The following is a 22,919-nucleotide window of genomic DNA, read 5'->3' as shown; positions in this document are numbered from 1 at the left end:
GTTTCTGTTGTCCATACTTTAACACTTCAGAAAATTTTGCATATAGTATAGGTACTCCCACTAAAAAAAACTCTAGCCCTTTAACAGTTTTTTTGCAGCCATGTCATAAGTTGTTATGGGAAAAAATTACTATTCATCATTATCATCATTACCGGGTGGCTCAACTTCTAGCGTACTACACTTAGCTGGCTGGTTTTCACGTAACTAATTATGACCAAAAAAAATCTCTCCAGCTTGGTGGGATCAATCAGTTTGTTTTGTTATGTCACAGCCATGAAGAATCTGGGACCACCTCCCACTCTGAGGAGGCATCAGAGTAGGTCTTAAATGGAGAGTGTATTGTCTTGGCAAATTAGTATCAGGTCTCTGTAAATAAAGGAACAAAGGGAGTTATGAGAATAAAAATGGATTTACAGCTTGGAAGAGTCCTTAGGAATTATCTAGTTTTATTTTACACAGATGAGGAAACTGAGACCCAGAGAGGCTAAGTGTCACACAGTGACATCAGTGTGATTGAGGTCACAAAGCTAGTGAACAGCAGAGCTAGTGGAGGAATCCATGCCTTCCCATTCCAAATGCAAATCCCTTTCCCACCATAATATAGTGCTTTACACATGCATGATAGCTGTAAATAACTATAGGACTACAGCATAGGAACAGCTACTTGTACACTAGAAATTATTAAGCATTATTAAGAGGCTACTATGTACCAAGCACTGTAAGTATTATGGACAAGAAAACAAAAAATAGGCTCCTATTTGCCAGTATCTTACAGGGAAGAGAAATATATATAAAGTACATGCAGGATAAATATAAAAAGATAAAATACAAATAAATACAAAGTAGTTAGACAGTGGGTTAACAGGGAAGATGTAAGTCCTTGGAGAAGATCAGGAAGAGTTTCTTGGAAAAAGTAGTCTCTGAGCTTTGGATTGAAGGAAGAAAGGAATTTTATGAGGATTTAGTAAGTATTATATCATACACATGGGGTGGGGAAGCAACTAATACAAAGGCATGGTGACTGGAGATTGAAGATTATATGTGAGAAGCAGAGTAAATGACAATTTGAGTAGATCCCAGAGTAGCAAGGAGGAATAAAGTTCAAAGAGATTAGAATGATAGAAAGACCAGTCTGTGGAAGTCTTTAAAAGATTAAAAAGTTAACAGTCTATCCTACAGGTAAAAGGAAGCTATGAGAGTTGAATGAATACAGGAGTAAAATGACTAGATCTGTGATTAAGGAAGATTACTTTGGTAGCTGTGGGTATTATTGTTGACCAGACCAGTGAGAGATTAGAGGCAGGGAGATCAATTAAGGAGGCTGTTGCAATGATTTGATCCAAAAGTGATGAGGAGGCTGAACTAAGGAAAGCAGAGAGGTGAAGAGGTCAGAGTGAAAGATGCTGTAAAGGTAGAAAGAGAAATCAGATTTGTCAACAGATGAGATATGTGCAGTAAGAGAAAGGGAGGCACTGAAGATAACTCAAGAGGTTATGCACCTAGGATACCAGATACCGGATACCGGAAAAATAGTGATGCCTTTGAAGGAGAAAGGTATCTTTTGAATAAAGGTGGTTTTGGGGAGAAAGAAAATTAAGTTTTATTTTGGACATATTAAGTCTGAGATGTCTCCAAGACATCCAGTTTGAAATGTGCAGTAAACAACTGGTGATGAGGGACTGAAACTCAGGAGAAATACTGGGGCTGGGAATATAATCTGGGAGTCTTCTGCATAGACAAAATAGAAAGGTTAGAGAAAATCATATTGGTGAAAATATAGTTCATTTTTAAGCATCTGTGAAGACTGTCCTAATACAGACTTAACAGGACTTCTACATTATCACAGTAAATGGAATGGTTTATCATTGAATGTGGGAGAAAAGAAGAGAATATACAGAAATAAACTTGATTTTTTTTTTAAAAAAATCAGCAAAAAAACATAAAAATAGTTTTAAAATCCATGTGTAGCTCAGTTTGGGGTTTGTTTTTTTTTTTAAGAATTTGTATGAAAAATTACCACAAACAAGAAAGAACACTTTATGGAAAAAACTACATAAGTCAAGTATTTTGTCCTATGTAATATACAGAATAATAATTTAAATCAAAACTACTATGAAAGGAATAACTTGGGATAAGTATTGCATGGGTCTTTGAAGAATTATTTAAGAATTTCTGCTCCTGTGAACAAAATGGAACTCCAGTGACCTGGAAGTTAATGTACCATCAAAGGAAAGAAATAAGTTTCCTCCTGAGAAGGAGTTAGTCACCCACTGAACCAGACCCAATATTATTAAGAATGCTAAATATGCTAGTCACTGCAAAGAACAGTCTTCATCCTTGAGCTTATCGCTGAAAATAAACTGTAACACACCAAACTCCAGCAATATTTTGACACTGAAGGATATGAATGATATAAAATAAGTTAATTTCTTTTATTAACCAGTTGCATTTAATGATTTCGAAGTAACCTAGAGGGTAATGGAAGAAGTTTAGTGGGTAGAAGCATCTTCCTGGGGGAGGAGAGAGAGTTAGCTGATAGTACAAATATAATGACACACATTTATAAATAAAACTAGCCCTCTAAAAGTAGTATAGAATGCAAGTATCATCAAGGACATGTAACACCAAAAAGGAAGGCAGATCAATCATATAGTGAGGACAAAAGATAGCCAAGTACATATATTGCAATGTTATCCATAAAATACCACATGTCAACAGGAAGGACTTCACTGCATTGGGAAGATCTTCTAAGGAGGATCTATGAAAAATCACAAAAATCACACAGGATGATAAGATGTGAAAAGAATGCCACCATCATGAGATCCCAGTTCTACTGAAGCCTTAAATAGATAGCTATCTTATCACATTCAAATTATTTCACCTCATTGGACCCCAGCTGACCCATTTTTAAAGTGGAGAATAAAAGCAGAGGGTTTGACTGACTGACCAATCTCTTAGGGATCCCTCCATCCCTAGAATATGACCTTCTATGTCTTTTCAGGTCAAAAGCATCAATGCTTAGGCAGTGACCAAATATAGAATATGTTTGTCACAAAATGGGCACTTTCAGGAGCTCAGATCTGAAATCAGAGTTGTCATTATTATGTGATAGACATGAATTACTTGGTTAGTTTTTCTATCTGTATAAGCTGAAAACTTCAATTTTTTGGAAATATACTATATTCATCAAAAAGCACTGATTAAACAAAGCATGTAAATTATATTCAATACAATTGCTCCCAGAACAGGATCTTCTTGGAAGAGATGAATTGAACTTAGGTTTCCACAGAAAATGTGTAATATCTGTCATACCAGTGATAATCATTTAATATTAATTTTTAAACCCTCAATAAGGGCCAGAGCCTGAACTAATCAACCAGAAGAGACTGGACCGAACAGCTTCTTTGTTCTGTGAGTAAACTCAGAGAGTACCTCTTCCTATGTCAACAAGGTCAGATGAGGCTGACCTAATATTTTCTTCTGTTTATGACCATTAAGGATGAGACCCTTAACCCAAGACATTATCTTAAATAATAGGACTTTTTTTTAATATTTTATGGACACATAATATGATATGGCATGTTAATGGTAAAGAAAACATAGATATCCTGAGTTGTAATTTCAATTGATATGTTGTCAACTCTCTTATCTTATTGTGTTTACCATCTATTCAATTAAGATATCACTTAGCTTGTTTGACACTTTAACCAAACTTTCAGGTCAACACCAGAAAAACTGTACATCAATTAAGGGAACTCCTTTAAAGAATTTATATCATATCATTCTAAAAAGAAAATGAGGAATATGGGAGGAGTGTAGACCCATATGGGGTGCTGTTTAGTGAACCTGGAATGCTGGCTAGTGGGAAGCAGGTGGGAAATTTGTATTGAAAGCAGGGCAGATAAACCTTACATTTTCTGAAGCAATTGTAGTAGTCCATTAGGAACTACCCATTCATTCATTCAATAATGAATGTAAAAATTATTAAAATCATTCCTGGCTTCACAAACAGATGTTGTCCTTTTTAGACTGAATATGTTTCTCACATTCTCAATAAGTTTACAAAGTCAGTCAAAAGATTCATCTACCAATCCACACAGGAAAAACTAAGTGGATAAAAAAAATATTGACCATCCTAGAAAACAAATTAAAATTATTCAAGAAAAGTAACTAAAATATTTATATTTTTTCACTTCAAAATTCTACTTTAGGCACTATTTTCTAGGAAGGTTTTTAACAAAAAGAAAAGACCCACATGTACAAAATTATTTATAACAGCATTGTTTGTGAAACACAAAGGCAAAATTAAAATATCCAACTAAAAATTAGCTAAACAAAGTAAAGAACCTCAATATTGATAGGCATAAAGCTATGCCATAATATAGAGAAGCCTAATATTGGAGCAAGGAAGATTTGTGTTCAAGTCCTATCTTTGCTACATAATAATTTTATTGACCATGGGAAAGTTACCTAACCTTTCAGTGAGTACTCTAAGCAACTCTCTAAGATTATAAGATACAGAGTAAATGCTTATTTTTATCAGTGAAGGATTTTTCCACACTGGAAGTTTCCCATACTAATGGATTCACTGGTCCAGACTATTGATAAACAACAATACTTTAGTCAAACATGAGTCAATATTAATACCATAATATCAAAGTTAAAAGCTATAGTCTTTCAATTTTCAACAAACTCAAATATTTCAGGAATATACTTTGTAGAAAATAAGAAGTTTGGTAGTGGGAAATAATTCTGGTAGTGGGAAATTTGGTAGTGGGGAAACAGTCAAAATAAATATATTCCCATTTTAAAAAAGAATGAATATTTCCCTGATTATGACAAAAAGTTGTGCAAGTAGCCCAATGAGTTTGTCTTTTAGTACATATGTCTTGGAAAGACATTATAGTTAGGTGAACCTAGAACTAAAGAAGGAAAGAGATCAGATTGGTTCATGTGGGGAAATGCATGGCCTTATCCAGGATCCCAAACTTTTACCTGTGGCAAAAACCCATCTTTTTAATACCAATATTCTCTCAGTGGTGTTATATGTCTGCAGGTCATGGAACCCCCATGATATCAGAAAATTCATACTCTCAGAGGAGAGTAAAAGATACACAGTAGGGTTACATAGTCTATACACATATTCCCAATGATGACTTGCATGTATGACGAGAAAAGGAGGTAGACCAACAATGAAGAATGAATGGTCAGCTAAAGAACTACTACAAGATCAAGAAGAGTGGCGTTCAGTTTGTTGTAGATCCTCCATGTAGGAATTACATACATGCTTATTCCAAGAATCAAAGAGGATGATGGAGTACTTACATGGATAAGATCACAGATTCTCTTAAGTAAAAAGCAGTCAGACACTAGGGAATTAGGAAACAAGCAGACAGGTATTCATCTCAAGAAGCTAAATAATACCTCACTTTTTCATAGCACTTTAAGGTTTTCAAAACTCTTAATCAAACGTATTATCTCATTTGAGTCCAGTAACACCACTATGAGGTATGTACTATGGATACTGTGCCCATTTTATACACAGGGAGAGGGTAAAGGAGAGGTAGAGTGGGGCGAGGGAGATGGAGAAGAAGAAAACAGAAGAACAATGAGTTCTCTAAGTAGGATGGAGCCAAGGTCTTTCTGAAGTCTGGATAAAGCATCTGAAGAAGTGTGTGGAAGTGGGAAATAGAGCTTGCACAGTTCTTCAAAGAAAATAACCTGCCCATGCCCTAATTTAGGATATGTTAGGCTGAGTTGATACTGGAAACCAATGAGTACATATTCTTGGGGTAGATCAAGACGTCAGGGAGGAAAAATAGGTAGGATTTGAAAATTAGATGGCAAAAATTTCATAACCTACTTAAGGATTATTCTATCTCTTGTGAAAAAGCTATCAGGAATTCTCTCCAGCAGAAACTTTAATGCAGCATGTCTATACACATAAAATTAAACTTGATGTTTTCAAAATTTGCACTCCAAAGGAAGCAAATGACTAGGGGGACCCAAGGGAAAAAATGGAGCAGGTTTCCAAAAATCTTACGTATTTATATAACAATGTTAAAATTAAGAAAAGTAAATGGGAAGAACTGGAAATATTCCTAAGGGTGGATAGGCTAGATGGCTAGAATACTAGGTACAAAATGTTACAGAAATATTGCCAATTCTTGATTCACAAGAGCTGACTGCACAACTGGAACATTACCCATTTCTCTTGCTTCTTCTCCTTCCCACTGCCATCCCTTTACTATCTCACTACTTATCTATAAAAATATAATGTCTTACACATAATAGGTGCTGACTAGCATCTGTTGAGTCAGTCAGTTTTGCCTTTTAGGGAAAATCAAATAAAGGTTTCAGTGGAGAAAAACAATTATCTAGGCAATTTGACTAAAACAAGACTTGGCTCTTTTCTATGAATTTCAGTTCTCCAGGCTATTTCAGCTTTGACACAGACAATTAAAAGTAGCTGTGTGCCAGAAGTTAAGAATAGAACTGTTCATCAATTATTAACAAATTGCCTAGATGTTCAAAATGATGTATTCACCAAAAGTTTCTGGTGAAGCAATACCAGATAATCACAGACATCTGACAGGTCTCTACTAATGACCTCCAATATTATTATAATAAGTTAATACTTCAAGAGATCTGAGGTCTCATCAACATAGCACCCATCCAATAGTAGTATACTCATGTCTTCTGATAGATCTCTCATGGAAGGAATATCTAGCTCTACTAGCGGGCCTTCTCTAATTCTTTATAGATAAAATGAAATAGATAGCACACCATTATGTTATCGTAACTATAATTTTATATACACACATAAAAACTTGTTCCAAAAGTCCTAGTGTCATTTTAAACTGCTAAATTTTTAAACTTACATGCATACGCAGACAAATGATTCCGGCCTAGACCTATCAACCAGAATTTATCAAGCACCTATTTTGCACCAAGCTCTGTGCTAGGCACTGAGGATACAAATATAAAGAATGAAATAGTCTTTAAACTCACAGATTTATAAGTGCTAGAATTTCAATATAGTCCTCTGATTCTGAACAGTGTGCAAGATATACTACATAGAGGTAGAAAAAGGGTTGAGTTTAGGCATAATTATCCTTTAAGTGACAGGACTTGGTAACAATGTTAAATTAAGTTTCCTAGATCACTACAAGACAAAACAAACCACCAACTTTCCAGTAAATTTCCTTGGCATGCCAATGACAAAAGGCTTTCTAGTACACATATCAGAGTGACTAACTAATGCATAAATTTCCAATGCATTGTTAATGCTATCCACCTACTGGACAGAAATATAATCCTAGAAGGTAGGTTGAGAAAGCATAACATTCTAAAGAAAAAAAAATTGAATATGGAAAAGAAAAAAATTTGAATTAAGGTGAGCTTAGTCATTTATTCAGATTTGCCTAAATCAAAAGACATGCACACACATACACACATAAACTGTGTGTATATACAGTTTATAAAGAACCTAATCTTTAGTTATATTCAATCAGAAACGGGTTCTTAGATTCACTTAAGACCCCTTAGCACTCAGTACAGAGGCAGGCAGGCATGCTATACACAGTGAGTACTTAATAAATAATTAACTAACTAGACAAGCTGGAAGCTACAACTGTGAACATTCCGTGCTCCCATTCCAAAATATACCAACATAAACACCACCACAGCTGGTCAGCTGCTCACTCCTTATTCAAGTATGAAATCATTCAAGAACTAAACATGTTAGGCCGGGGGTTGATGCTTCTGTGTGTTGTTCTCTATAGACCTAACTATCTACAATAGGTACTCAAATACTTCTTAAAAGAATGAATGAATAAATGAAGCAAACAACCATTTATCAAGCAAAGATGTGAAAATTACAAATGACAGTTGTAAGAATAGTACACACTGACAACAGCGAGTAAAACTATAAAAGACATAGCATGTATTTATTAATCAAGCTAGAGCGCTGCTACTTATTTGGAATATCAGTTTAATCCTAAAAGACTTCAGTTATCTGTAGACTATATTTCATAGGCATTACTGATTTTACTGGGCAGTTTGGTAGTACAGTGAATAGAGTGCTAGGGTAGGAAAACTTATCTTTCTGAGTTCAAATCTAGTCTCATACTTACTAGCTGTGTAACCCTGGGCAAGTAACTTAACCCTGTTTGCCTCAGTTGCTCATCTGTAAAATGATCTGGAGAAAGAAATGGCAAACTACTCCAGTATCTTTGCCAAGAAAACCCCAAATGGAGTCATGAAGAGTTGGACATGACTGAGAATGACTGAAGAAAAACTGATTTTATTTGGTGAGTTTGTGATCATATAGAGATATTACAAGTGACAAGCAAAAACAAAGTATAATTCCCATTGTTTAAAAGTTAAATAAGTATACTTGGAAATTGTAGATTTTTTTTCTAATCCACTATCTGGATAAATCCTCAAGCAATTATTTAGTAAAATTATTAGAATTTGGAAAGGGGAAGCTATCAAACAGCACTCATTGAATATAGACAATATACAAAAATCAGCAAGACACCAGCTGGGCTCCAGTTATGGATTCAATACATACGGTAGTCTGTAGAAGACAAAGGGAAAGGTTGGGAATCAATGAGAATTGTTTTTAAGCACTACCTCTGACTGGGCGATCATGGACAACTTAGATCCTTAACCTCTTAGTATTCCTGTGACTCCTGTGGAACTCTGTAACATTATAAATTGCAGATTTAGAATCTAGTGCTAGATCTGCTTTAGTAGAGGAAATTCTCCCAGTATAACTTCCACCTACATTAATTAAATCACATGTCCAACCCCACCATCCCACAAACAAAAATAAGTTTTCAGCACTTGAGTGAGTCCACTGGAGAGGATTCATTAATTAAGTAAAGATGTTATTTTTTAATATGTGGAGTTTCAGAAGCAAGTGCAGTAGGAAGAGCTCTGGATTTAGAGCCAAAAAACTTGAGTTTAATTCCTAGTTCAGTCATTAATATTACTTAATGAAATTATTCACAATATAAGCTCCTGTGTGACTTCAGATAGGTCACTTAACCTCTCTGGGCCTCAGTTTCCTCATGTGTGAAATGAGGTGGCTGAACAAGACTTCCTTTAAGGTTCTTTCTAGTTCAAAATTTATGAGCCCTTGAACTCCTAAGGTCCTTTTGTGCTCTACATCTATGATCCTAGGAACTAACCCTCAGTCCTCAGAGTTCATAGTCTAGTCCAGCAGATAAAACAGGTGTGTGCACATGGGCGCATACACACACACACACACACACACACATACACACACACACAAACTAATATAAGATAATATCTATTTATGTGCTAAATCATCAAGTCATCATTCTAGTAATTGTATTATAATTATCAGAGAAAGGTTCATCAAAACACTAATAATTGGAGCCAAACTTTGTTTTGGTTTTTGAAGACCATGAACTGCTTCTACGTACACAAATGATATGATTTCCTCTTGTCTTCTCCTACAGATTTCTCCCTCCATCAACCCCACTCTCTCGCTTATCTTCATTCTTCCCCTGTCTATTGGCTGTCTCCTTGCACTTTACAACCATTCTGATATCTACTCCATCCTCAAAAAAAAACACCTCCCTTTAATCAATCCATTCCCACAAGCTATCATCCTATACCTCTCCTTTTTTGTGGCTATACTTGAGATCATCTACAACAGTTACTTATATTGTCCTTTTCTTTCATTCTCAACTCTCTATGATTTAGCATCTAATCTCATCATTTAGGTGGAACTACTCTAGATAGGCTAGCTCTGTGAATTAGGAACAAAGGATTCACAGCTAGAAAGGGCTTTAAGAGATAATCTAGTCCAACCACAGAACTTTAAATATGGGGAAAATGAGACCCTGAGAAGTAAAGTGATTTATTTAGCATCACATACGTTGAGAGAGGCAGTTCTTCTGACATCAAATCCAACATTCTTTATACTACTTCATGTTGACTTCCCTTTTACTTTAATTTTTGCTGTTTCCCTTCCAGTAATCAGGTAAGGAAACCATTAATTAATTCCAGAGGCCAAAAAAAAATTAACTATGGTCCATAATTTTTTCTACTTCATTTTGATGTCTTCTCCTTGTATGAATCTTGTTTTTAAAAGGGAGAAAGGAAATCAGTACAGTGAGAATATTGCAGATTGTCATGACACAAAATGGAACTGGAGATATTTAATGTGAAGAAAAGGCTTTGGACTGTAGTACATGATAACTATATTCAAGAATCTTAAAGGGCTACCACTTGGAAGACGAATTTGACACTTTCTGCTTGTCCCCAAAGAGCTAAACTTGGAACATGGGATAAAAGTTGCAGAGAGGTAAATTACAGTCCCATATAAGGAAAAGTCCCTAGCCAACCAGAGCAATGCAAAAATGCAGTTGGTTGCTTTCAGGAATAATGTGTTCATTCTCCTTATAATTCTCTAAACAAAGGTGAAATTCAAGGATGGTATAGAAAGGAATTTTTCTAAGGTAGAGATGAGGCTAGTGGTCTAAGATCCTTCTTCCCCCCCACTCTAAAATTTGTATATGTAATGATATTTTAAATGGGAAGATCTTCCCTTAATAGGCCCATGTGACCTGCCTGGGTCACATGGAAGCCTGAGTCGCATGAGTCTGTGGAAGGTGAAGTTTGCTGAAGGGGTAGAGCAGGAAGAGGCACAGAGCTGAGATGAACTTGTCAAGTGAAATTGGTCAGAGCAGTCAGAACTGAGGGAGAGAGAAGAGGCAGCCAGCTAGGTTTGAGACTATTTGTGGGAAGGCCCCATCATGGAGAGGGCTTGGGGCTGGTGGTGTTCTCTGCATTGTTATTATGTATAGATTCTTGTTACTAGGATGGATTTGGCTTTTTGGTGTCTGAATAAATGTTTTAGTTCTGTCTTCCACATGGAGAGTCTGTTCTATTTTGAGATTCAGAATGATGCCAAGATATTCATAGCCGCCATAAGCACATATTTTGTTGGTGCTACAGTATTCAGTGATTAGAATAAAAAAAATAAACACCTACTATGTGCTAGACACCATGACCAGAACTGTGCATACAAGGGGGAAAAAAATTAAGTCCCTCCCATTAAGGAACTTTCATTGTGTCAAGTGAAACAGTATATGTTCACATAAATAAATAATACAAAGTAAATATGAAGATAGCTATATGAAATAAGGAAGACCTAAATTTCAATTACTAAAAGTAAGTTCAGGCACTAGCTATAAGATCCTGTGCAAGTCACTTAACCTCTTTCTGACTCATATTTCCTCATCTGTAAAATAGGAATAGCAACTTCCTCATAGGAGTTTTGTGAGAAGAATATGAGATAATTTTTATAGCGCAAACTTTAAATCACTTTATTTAATTTAAATTTTTTGCAAGCCTTAAATCACTTTATCATTTTGAGCTTTATTACTATTAAGGTAATGGGGAGTAGAAAGGGAAAGTAGCTTCAGGGAAGGATCAAAAAAGGCCACTAGTTGATGCAATAAGTGCTTTTGATCTAAGGATTTGGGAGGTTTTGTTGGTTTTTTTGTTTTTTTAAGGGAAAGAAATTCTTCAGAAAATGTAATTCTCTTGCATTATGTTAGCCTGCCAAAGTTTTAAAAAGGAGAATACTTTCAACATACAAATTCTCCAACTGCAGATTTTTCTATAGTACAAGACACCTGGCCTGAAACATCTACCATGGATCCCAATGTGACTAATCATTTTCACACCACATAGCAAACTGGTCACTCAAAATGATCAGTAAAATTTGCATTCACTTATGAAAAGCCAACAATTTTCTTTTGCTCTTGACAAAGGACATTGTGAGAAGTTAATAAAACTGAAAAACAACCCCATTCTAGGCAGTTTGATGGCCTTCCTCAAATGAATGGCAGTGAAAGACAAATATACTGTGAGGTTGAGAAAAGCTGTACTCGTGATATTTTCCCAGGATGACATTAGTACTTTTTAAGTCACTTTGAAAGTCATGGGAAAAAAAATTTCCCTATTTGTAAAACAGTATAAGGATTCTTCATTTAAGTAAACCCTAAAACACAGAAATTTGTATTGATAAAGTAGGAAATTTGTTATACATAGCCAAATAGGATACTGTGTTGAAAATCAGAGTTCAACAGTGATGAGAAATAATATTTCAGACCAACTCCACAGAACGTTATAAATACCCACATTAAAGGAGGAGGAGGGGAGAAAGCCCTGAGAGTTGTAAGAGCAGGAACAAGAATTGACCTAAGCAGAAGACATTGGAGGGAAATGTAGAAAGTATTACCCCTCTCCCCCTCCAAAAATGCAGTTTATGAGAAAAAGTATTGGATTTTCTAACCTTGGCTATGCCACAAAAAAACTTAATGTGATCTTACTTAAGTCAAGTGTTAAAAGATTAAGATCTCTTTCACCTCTAAAGTTGCAGGAGTCTATTAAAGTGCTTTTAAGTTACCTTTTAAGATAGCTAATTTGCTCTAATGTCTGGCATAGCAGCTTCATGCCTCTGCTACAAAATGGCATGTCCACAAGGATGCTCACTACAGGGAAGGGTAGAAAAGAGCAAAGCAGAATACAATTGATCAGTGGGAAAATCAGATTCCCTTCAGTCAGTTTTTTTCCTGGAACACATGTAAAGTGAAGAGGATACCTGTAATTTTGTCACCAAGTCTTCACTAGAGCTATGAAAATAGCTAAAGGGACCAAAAGTTCATTTCTCAAACTGCATACCATGATCTCCAGAAAAGATCTCAGGGAAGCTGATGATAGCTTAGAGATCCTGAGGTCGAGTGGAAAATTAGAATCAAATGTAACTTAGCTGATTCTAGTATTGGCTTGAGAGGTAGTTAGATACTTTGCCACAGACTACCCAAAAGAAGGCAGCAAGTGACCAGGTAGATGACTCACAAGCATGCGTCTATGCCAACAAAGCTAATGTGTCCAAGAAGGTGACTCTTCCATTGCTGCCAGAGATGAAATCTTCTGTTAGCTTTTCTATACCTCTTAAGGGCTTCCCTTCCCACTATCTCTTTTCCTTCACATATTCCACCCCAACCCATAATGGGGAAGAAAGAGAGGGGATAATAGCTAGCTGGGATAGATAAAGTGAGGCATGTGTGTGTGTGTGTGTGTGTGTGTGTGTGTGTGTGTGTGTGTGAGACAGAGAAAGAGAGAGACCAACAGAAACACAGAGAAAGATAAGAGAAATGTGGTTTTGTAAAGAATTGGGAAGAAGTCAATGGATAAAGACTGAAGATTAGAGAGAGAAGGGGATGATAGAGGTAACAATATCAGAGACGAAAGGATGGAATGGGGTGAGAGCCACAGGAACAAGGGTTAGACTTTGCAAGAAGAAAGGTTACCACTTCTCATGAGACAGGAGTAAAGGAGGAAATGGTGACAGAAAATATTTTAGTGACCTAAGGTAAGGAGGAAGGGAGAAGAGAGATCTCCAGGCATATCCTTCCCCCTACCCTTTCTCTTTCTCTCTCCCTCTCCCTCCAGTGAAGTACTAAGCAGAATGTTCAGTCAAGATGGTGGTGTAAGGGGATGCCATGTGAGGTTTGAGAATGGATAACAAATTCTGAATAGCCACTATGGTGAGCTGAATACTGAATTAGGGAAAAGTGTAAAAGGACTACCTTGCTTCAATAATGGTCAGTTGAGATTATATAACAAAAATTTGCACTGGACCCAGTCAGCAAGATAATGAACTGTCCACTCTGAAGGCACTGTTCAGAGGACACAGATATACTAAGGCAATAGTGTGACCCCAAGAGGTTCACAGTCTATTGGAGCATGTACAGATTCAAGATGACATGTGCACAAGTAAATATGATTCAAGGCGGATTGTGAGGATGGCAAGAGACTAAAAGGGCTTAATGCAATTTTGAGCAGGGAGAGATAATTTTCAAATATGGTGGCTAGATGAGGGAAAAATCAGAAAAGGCTTCAAGGAGGAGGTGGTACCTGAACTGAACCTTGAAGAAAAGGATTTCAACCAACCTATTTTTGAAGACTTGATTCTATTAACTCAAAATAGCAAAAGCTGAGGAGAGAGAAGGGAAATGAAGGGTATGGAAGGAGACTAACCATGGTAGGACCTTCTATATGGAATGAGATATATTAAAAGATTAATTGGAGAGGGATTTGTTTTGTATTATACTTTAACTTTGGGACATGCTTCCAAAGATTTACTCTCAAAATCAAATAATAATAACGAATAAGATATTTTTAAGCCAACAAGCCATTTCCAAAATACTTCACTGACCATCCTAGAAAATAACATACTGTGAAATGTAATGGAGTTCCCTAAAACAGCTACATTTGCAGACATCAAACCCAAATATAAGAGTTATAAGTGTTATTTTACATGTTCCCTATATGTTTACGCATGAGTATCTTGTCTTTTCCTATTACATTTGAATAATGTCAAACAGCCTGAATGACAAGCTGATTCAAACCATTATTTGAATTATAAGAAAAAGAATCCCTTAAATTGCTTCTGGACCTACTTCTGAAATATATTTCAAAATTTTAAATAAGTTGTCTTTAGAGGTTGTAGTGGCCAAAACAATGAATCACCCTGCTGCCAGTTTGTTGAAGAACTCCTCAACTCACTTGGTCCAGAGATCAGGTTCAGGACTCACATCCACAAGTCTCAAACTTTCTTTCCAACTTGCTAGGAGTTACTGGCCAAAGTTTCAGTGATTTACCTTGAAAATCCTGGGCCACTTTCATGACATAGGTATTGGAGCAGACCTTAGCAATCAATCAACAAGTATTTATTAAATATCTACTAAGTATGCAAAGCACTGTGTTAAACTGTGGAGGTACCCTTAGAAAGAATTAAATTACTCCTCAAGAACTGAGCTTTTATGGGGAATGTAAGATTACACACACACAATTATAAGGTTAATACATATATATGTACATACATATATAGTATCAATGCAAAGTAAAAAATACAAAGTAATTTGGAAGTGAGGTCATTAGAAGTTAGAGGGATGGGAAAAGACTTCATGTAATGGTCCCTAAACTGCTTAAGGAAAAGAGAGACCCTGAGGCAGAGAAATTATTTCTGAAAATAGTGAAGAAGAAAATTCTTTTCTTTTTTTTTAAACGATTTAGTCTTTTTGGCTCCCCTCTCACTTGGTGAACCAACTTTCTTTTCTAGTGCCTTGTCTCTATTAATTATGTCCTGTTTATCTCACACAGTTTATATTTGTACATACTTATTTGCTTTTTTCCCCCCAATTAGATTGTGAATTCCTTGATGGCAAGGACTGTCTTTTACCTTCTCATATCACTAGCATTTAGGGAAGTTCCTGGCACTTTGTAGGGTGCTTAATGTTCACTGACTGCCTGAATCATCAACAACCACAGTTTACCTAACCAGACTAAGAAACATGTTCTCACCTTACTTGACCTGTGTTATACACATATTTTACATTTTCTAATATATATATAATATACGGTATATAATATTATCTATATTATTACTAAATGAAAAAGTCAGTACAATTCCACATCCTTGTTCACCACCTGTAAGAATCCTTTCCATAGCATGGTTGGAAATCTACTGACTTCCCCCTCCCCCCATGGAGAGTTGTAAATTTTGAAAGCAGAAATGTCATAGTCCTTCAAGCTCTTTACCATTCTGTACCACTGACCTCATGCCCTATGCCACTTTTAGAAATACAGAGGGTTTTTTAATATTTACTCAGCATTAACACTAGTACACACATGTGATACCATCTCTGTCCCCTTTAAAGAATACTTAACACTTTAAAGTGTCTTTCAAGTAGCAAATAAAGTTTGAAGAAAAGAGTAGATTAGAAATATTAAAGTCTGGCCAGAGGAGTATAATACTTGCATTGTCCCAGTTTTTCCACTGACTCATAGAAGGATTAAAAATACTCATATCCAAAGAAACTTGCTCTGCCCTTAAGAGAAAACATATATATAATATGTATGTATATATGTATGTATGTAGCTGCCCCATTGAACATACAAGGAGTACCACCACCTCCACTAATGCAGGCTGGAAAGACTTATCACTGAGGAGAACAACTTTCAAAGGCAATAATTGACCCCACTTCCCCTACCTCCTCCCCCCTCCCTCAAAAAGCCTACAGGAAGCTTACTTAAAAACAGAAATCAATGATCAGTATGAAAGGTGTTCTGTAAATGTACTTTGTTTTAAATGTAAGAAACACTAACCACCCACTTCCTGAATAGTTCACTAAAACTTTTACAGCTTCTGCAGGACCTCATTCCAGCCTGCCAAAATTTCTTTCACTTAGCCAAGAAAAGTGAAAACTATTTTTGGCATCCCAAAATGCAGCTATGGGCCATTAAATTATATTCAGTATCTAAAATGAATGGCTGCTTTTATGGATTTTGAAAATGTCTAATCAAAGTTTAAGTGCAAATTCTGTGAATACACTAAATCCTGTAGCGAACTCTGGTGGCATTTGTGTATCCCAAGAAAATACACAAATTTGAAAAGATGGGAAACACTTTCCTTGGGGAAGCCCCAAGACAGCAGGCAGTTTTTACATTGGATTTGTGTTAGGAGGGAATCTTCTGTGAATCGTGCTTTTCTTAACTTGAATGTGAAAAAAAATATATTATATTATAAATGTAGCCTGTTGCATGTCAAAAGTAAATCCAAGTATTTAAATGAATGAACGGGTTTGCAAGCAACAGACTACTTCCAGGTAGATGCGGGAGGTGTGTGGAAGGCTCTGAAATGTTACTCTCAATATTTTCTGATTCCTTTCCTCACAAAAACTTGTTCTGAAAGATCTGAAAAGCTTTGTATGCCCTAGGAGGTAAAAGTCCTGGAAAACTTGGCAAGCTAAGTTCAAGAGAAAACAGAAAAGGAGCAACAGTGTCTAATTTGTGGAATTCTGGTAGGGGGAGGGTCTTCGTTTTCAGACTCAGGTAAAGCTGGTAATAGGAGATTTAACGATCACAGAAAGAAGAGGAAACCACATTTTCCGGTGCTGGGAAATTATTGGAGTTAAACTAAAGAAAGGAAGGGAGAAGAGGAAAAGAACAGGGTAGAAAGAATAAATGTAAAGAACTGGAGGAGGACCTGGGTGAAGGGGAGAGAAAGAGGAAGGAGGGGAGTGAGTGAGGGGGAGCAGAGGGAGTGACAGGGAGACAGGGAGCAGGAGAGGGGAAAATTATAAGATGTGGGGGAGAAGGAAACTGGAGGAGGAGAGAATAGGGAAGGAGATGAGGGAACTGAAGCATAATAAGAAAGTGAGGGAAGGAGAAAAAAAGAGTAGGAAAATGTAGGAAAGGAGAGCGGGGGTGGGGGGAAAAAGAGATGGAGAAAGAGAAAAAGGGATTTCCCTCGCTGCTCCGGCAGCTTCCAGGTTCAGCTGTGGAATCTCCAGTTGCTAACAAAGGAGACTCCCTCTGGCATCAAGCAGGAGTCCGGGGAGAATCTCCGTAGACAGATCCGCTTCTCGAAGTCTTACCAAGTATGGGGCCAAAAAAGACAAAGAGCTGTGGGGCCAGAGCCCTCAATCCCCACCCACTCCACTCCCCAACACACAGCAAGGCAAACCTCAGCTCCCAAACCCGCGCCAGCTCCTCATTCATTTGTTTCCCTGCTTCCCCCACCCCACAAAGATGGAAGGGGATAAACTTTTCCCAGCCCAATCAATCACAGCCCACCCCTCCCGGGAGAAGCCATAGGAATCTCACAGCCCACCCCCAGCCCCTCAGTAAGCCACTTACAGGATGGAGGTCTGGGGTGAGACCGCAGGGACGCTCTCCAGCATTAGATGCATGCACCGGACGGTGGTGCGGAAGCAGAGGCAGCGGCTGGGACACCCCCCATTGCCGCCGCCCCCACCGTTGCTGCCCAGCTGCGGGGAGACCCCCACAAAGACAGCCGAGCTCCAGAGCAGGAGGAGCGGGAGCCAGCGTGGGAGACCCGCTCTGGAGGGGGCCATTGCAAACCCAGGAGCAGTAGTCTCGGGAACGGGAATCGAGGGGAGACGGCCTGGGGGGCGGGGGGATGGCAAGGGGGTGCGAGAGCCGGCGACGAAGAGCAGCACCCAGCTTTGTCCCGGCTTGGCTGCCTCTACAGAGCCAGACCGTGGCTACACAGCGGCAGAGGCAGCAGAGGCAGCAGCTGAGCGGATTTCCCCAGCTGCCCAGAGGGGAGGGGGGAAGGGGAGCGGAGAGGTGGAGAGGTGGGGGGGGGGGGGGGGGGGTCCGGCCAGCTGTGCACATGCGCCGTAGATTCTCTCCCCACCCTTTACCCACTGAAGCAGGACATTTAGTGGGAGAGGGCAGGGGGTGTGAGGAGAGGGAGGAGGGAGGAGGAAGGAGGGGCGGAGCAAGAGAGTGAAAGAGACCAGTCTGCGTGGCTCAGTCGGAAAATTGTATGCACAAAGCCTAAGGTTCCCGCTGGTCTCAATGATCCAATATTGGACACGTGCTACAGCTCAACAAGTTGATAATCATGTCTACGTAAACTTCACGGAATGGGAAGTTACAGAAATCCCGTGGCTTCCCTGAATGACAGTCTCTGCTTTGGAAAGAGATTTAAAGGGTCTCAAGCCCCACATCCACTGAGGATTCCTTTCTTTTGTAGCCGAGTTATCATCCAGCCTCAACTTGAAGTTGTCTAGTTGAGGCAGAGCCCACTGCTCCTGGAGCATCAATTTCCACTTTTGAATAGCTCTAATTGTTGGGATGCTCTTCCTTACAAGGCGCTGAAATCTGCCTCTGTCACTTGCACCCATGTGCTCCTACTTCTGCTCTCTGGTGGCAAGCGGAACAAGACTATCCCCTCTTTTACTGACAGTCTTCCAATATATTATCTTTCAACAAGTTGAAGGCCTTCATCATTCCCTCCCCTAATTCTCTTCTAGCTAAAGCTCCTCGGCTCCTTTAGTCCATCCCTGCAGGCATGGTATCCACTCCTTTCATTAATCCTGGTTTGCCCTCTTCTGGACAAGCTTCAGTCTGTCTTCATCCTTTTTAAAGTGTGGATGTGGCTTTCTTACAGGGAATATCAAGCAAGAAATAGCAGTGAGAAAGTAAATTTCAATGGGAGTCTCCAATAAATAATTTTAGAAGGAATTAGTGAGGAATCATGATATCCTTCAAATAAGTAGACAGTTGAGAAAGTATAGGAAAGTAACTAAGGAAAATGTCACCTTTCCTGGGGAGTAAAAAACAGTATTTAGGGAGTCTCTAGATGAAATCCAGATAACGGATGAAGGAGAGTGGGAAGGGCTTAGAGAAAGTGCTTAATTCAAATCAGTAGCTCCCACATGCAAGCCACTGTGCTGGGTGCTGGCCATCCAAAGATTAAAAAAAGACACCACCTCTGACCTTAAGGAACTTACATTGTTAGTATGAATTTTCTCACTAATGGCAAATATACTTTCGGAAGGTCATGAGTTCCTATGAGAGCTGAATGTCCCCTTGTTTGCTATATTGTATTCCCACATGGCCCCCAATATCAGAAAAATTCAACAATACATATCATAAAGCAACAATTGTGAGCAGAGAAATGATCCAGGAGAGACAAAACAAAATTATGTAAAACATAGTTCCTGGCCTCATGAAGGAAAAATATAGTCTAGTAGAGAGATGTGATAAATAAGTAAACTTCAATACAAAATAGGAATCCTGTCCTCTCTATAGTCCTTACTCTGATTTGTTTTCAATCTCTCCCTACTAGTTGCTTCCCTACTGCCTAGAAACATCCCCTTGTCTCCCCTATCCTCAAAAACCACTGGCAAGATCCATTCATATTCACTAGCTAACATATCTTATCTCTCTTGCCTTTTGTGGCTAAATTCCTTAAAAAGGTCATCCATGTATAATAGGTACCTCCACTACATTTTCTCTCATTCTTTTAGCTCTCTACAATCTGACTTCCAATTTCATCATTCAACCAAAATTTCTGTCTCCAAAGTTACTAAAAATCTCTTAGTTACCAAATCTAATGGCCTTTGCTCAATCCTCACCCTTCTTGATCTTTTTGCAGTTTTAGACACTATTGATCACCCTCTTTTTGATACTCTCTTCTGTCCAGGTTTCCTTGACACTACTCAATCCTAGTTCTCCTTTCTGACCTCTCTTCAGTCTCTTTTGCTGGTCCTTTATCCAGGTCAAGTTCACTAACTGTGGGAATCCCACAGCACTGTGTCCCGGCCTTCTTCTCCATCTATATTATTTCATTTGATGATAGCGTCTGCTCCCATGGTTTTATAGTTTCAGTTATAATTTCTTTGCTGATGATTTTCAAATATACTGATCGAGCCCTAATCTCTCTGATGAACTCTACTCTGGTCTCTCATTACCAATTGCCTATTTGACATCTTGAACTGTATTTCCCATGCATCCTAAACTCAGTATGCCCCAAACTAAACTCATTATTTACCACCACCACCACCCCACTTCCCTCCCCCTCTTTCTAACTTCCCTATTACTTTTTAAATTTATTTTATTCTATTCATTTATTTATTTTTTATTATTTCATTTTATTCTATTACTGTTGAGGATACCATCATCCTCCTAGTCACCCAGACTAACAACCCAGATGTCATCCTTGACGTTCCATTCTCTCTCACCTCCATACTAAATCTTTTGCCATAGGCTGTCAATTTGCCTTCGGTAACGTCTCTCATATTCAGCCCCTTCTCTCCTCTGATACTGCCGCTGCCCTGATCCAGGCCCTTAACACACCTGAACTATTGAAATAGATTGCTGGTTGATTCTCTGCCACAAATTTCTCCACACTGCAGTCCACCACCTTCTACTCCTTTGCATACTCTGCTCTTCTCTATATCCAGCTGTCAAAGTGGTCTTCCCAAGAGGAGATCTGACTGTCACCCCTCTACATTTTTGTAGGGGGGAATGGAAATAAGAAGACTTATTGGGACACTATCATAATGGAATAGTTCAGGCTGCTGCTGCTGAGGGCCTATCTTAGTACTCATAGGAACTGAGAGGAAAGGATAATATGGAAAGAAATTGCTGAGGAGAGAGCAATTTGGAACTTATGCCCAAAGGGGTACAAAAATGTGCACACCCTTTGACCCAGCAATATCACTAATAGTGCTATATCCCAAAGAGATCATAAAAAAAAGAAAGGGCTCCACATGTACAAAAATATTTACAGCAGCTCTCTTTGTGGTGGCCAGAAACTGGAAATCAATGGGAGAATGGCTGAACAAGTTGTCATATATGAATGTAATGGAATACTATTGCTATAAGAAATGATGAACAGGAAGACTTCAAAGAGGCCTGGAAGGACTTAAATGAATTGACATTGAGTGAAAGGAGAAGAACCAGGAGAACTTTGTACACAGCAACAACCACAGTGTTGTTGTCCTTCATAACAACACAAGGACCTAAAAAATTCCCAATAGACTTTTGAGGCAAAATACCTTCCATATCCAGAAAAGGACCTATGGAATTGGATAGCAGAATGAAGCACACCATTTTCTTTTGTACTATGTTTTGTTTTGTTTTATGGTTTCTCCAATTCATTTTAATTCTTCTATTCAATATGACTAAGGTGAAAATGTATTTAATAGGAATGTATGTGTAGAACCTATATAAGATTGCATGCCATCTCAGTGGAGAGGAAGGAGGAGGGAGGGGGAAAATCTAAGATATATGGAAGTGATTGCAGAACACTGAAACAAATAAATTAGTTTAAAAAAAAGAAATCACTGAGGTAAACCTGACAGGATTTTCTACTAATTTCTATAAAAGAGATGAAGTAAATGGAAAGAGTCAAAGATAACACCACAATATGTCAACGGTATTGTTATTGACAGAAATAGCTAAGTGAGAAGGACTGGGTTTGGGCAAAAAGATAAGGCCTGTTTTTGATACCATATTTATGAGGAACAGAGAGAAAGCCAATTTGACTGGAACCTTGAGGGAAAGAGTATGTCAATGCTGCAAATTGATCTAAAAGGATAAGCATTGATCCATTAGTTTGTCGATTAAAACGTGATCATAGTAAAGAAAAGAGAGGTGGAACAGTAATGAGACAGGATAGAATGATCAAGAGGTGACTTTTCTAAGTGTTTGAGAGAACTGAGCATATTTGTAGAGACTGAAATGTGAAACGGGAAAAGGTGATGGGATAAAGCAAAAAGGATATATTGGGACAAGGTCCTAGAAGAGTCAAAAAACAAAAAAGATTGAAATCAAGAATACTGGGTAGCATGTGATGGAGATGTTTTTTCCTCTGAGACAAGAAGAAAATGGCCAATGATACAGAAAAGTTTTGAATGGTAGAAGTTAGTTAAGGGAGTTTCCATCTAATGACCTAACCTCAATGAAATATCTTCCTAGTCTAAATGTGAATTGTAAAGGTATTGTTGGGGACTTCAGAAGGAAGGAAAAGGTTTGGAAAGGTTTCTGTAATGACTGAGATAGAGTCAATAAGCATAAAGCATGATTGTTGAGCAGCAATAAGGACCTAGAGGACGTTACTGTACATAGATTTATAGTTGGAGAATTTTGTTTGATTTGAAGGCTTTCCCCAGGAAAACTCAACACTGGGAGCAAAAGCAGGGGGAAGAGATGTTGTGGTTATACAAAATTGAGGATAATAGATGGAGTGGCAAGTTAGTAAGTATTCTAGGAGGAAATGGATTTCTATGATCTTGGTTTGTGAATCATTAGACTGTCAGACCATGGAAACACTCTGGGTAGGGAGGCAAGTGAAGAGAATAGACTGAAAAAAATGGAGAGGGATGGGGATTAAAGATCCCTTAAAGGCAAATTGTAGATTTAGCATGAGGAATGAATACAACACATAGAAGTGTGTGGTTTAGAGACCACCGACTCAAATAAAAATCAGAGACTTCTCAAGGTAGAAGCAAAGCAGCAAGATTTTATTGTGATCTCACAAGAAA

At 38.0% G+C, this 22,919-nt stretch overlaps 1 protein-coding gene across 3 annotated transcripts in view; it reads right to left on the bottom strand.

Moving 5' to 3' along the window:
• Positions 1 to 22,919, bottom strand: part of PXDN (peroxidasin) — a 160,686-nt gene that overhangs the window by 119,200 nt on the left and 18,567 nt on the right. For 2 of the 3 annotated variants that reach the window (XM_072634321.1, XM_072634322.1), the window contains exon 1: positions 17,755 to 18,275. The exons of the other annotated variant lie outside the window; for it this stretch is intronic. In XM_072634321.1, coding sequence (XP_072490422.1) covers positions 17,755 to 17,972 — 218 coding nt within the window. In that variant the 5' untranslated portion in view covers positions 17,973 to 18,275. Of the gene's footprint in view, positions 1 to 17,754; positions 18,276 to 22,919 lie in introns of those variants that run through there. 3 annotated transcript variants of the gene reach the window in all.

Source organism: Notamacropus eugenii, chromosome 1 (assembly GCF_028372415.1).
Source record: "Notamacropus eugenii isolate mMacEug1 chromosome 1, mMacEug1.pri_v2, whole genome shotgun sequence".
NCBI classification, from domain to species: Eukaryota; Metazoa; Chordata; class Mammalia; order Diprotodontia; family Macropodidae; genus Notamacropus; species Notamacropus eugenii.
This window is presented reverse-complemented; position numbering and strand designations above follow the sequence as displayed.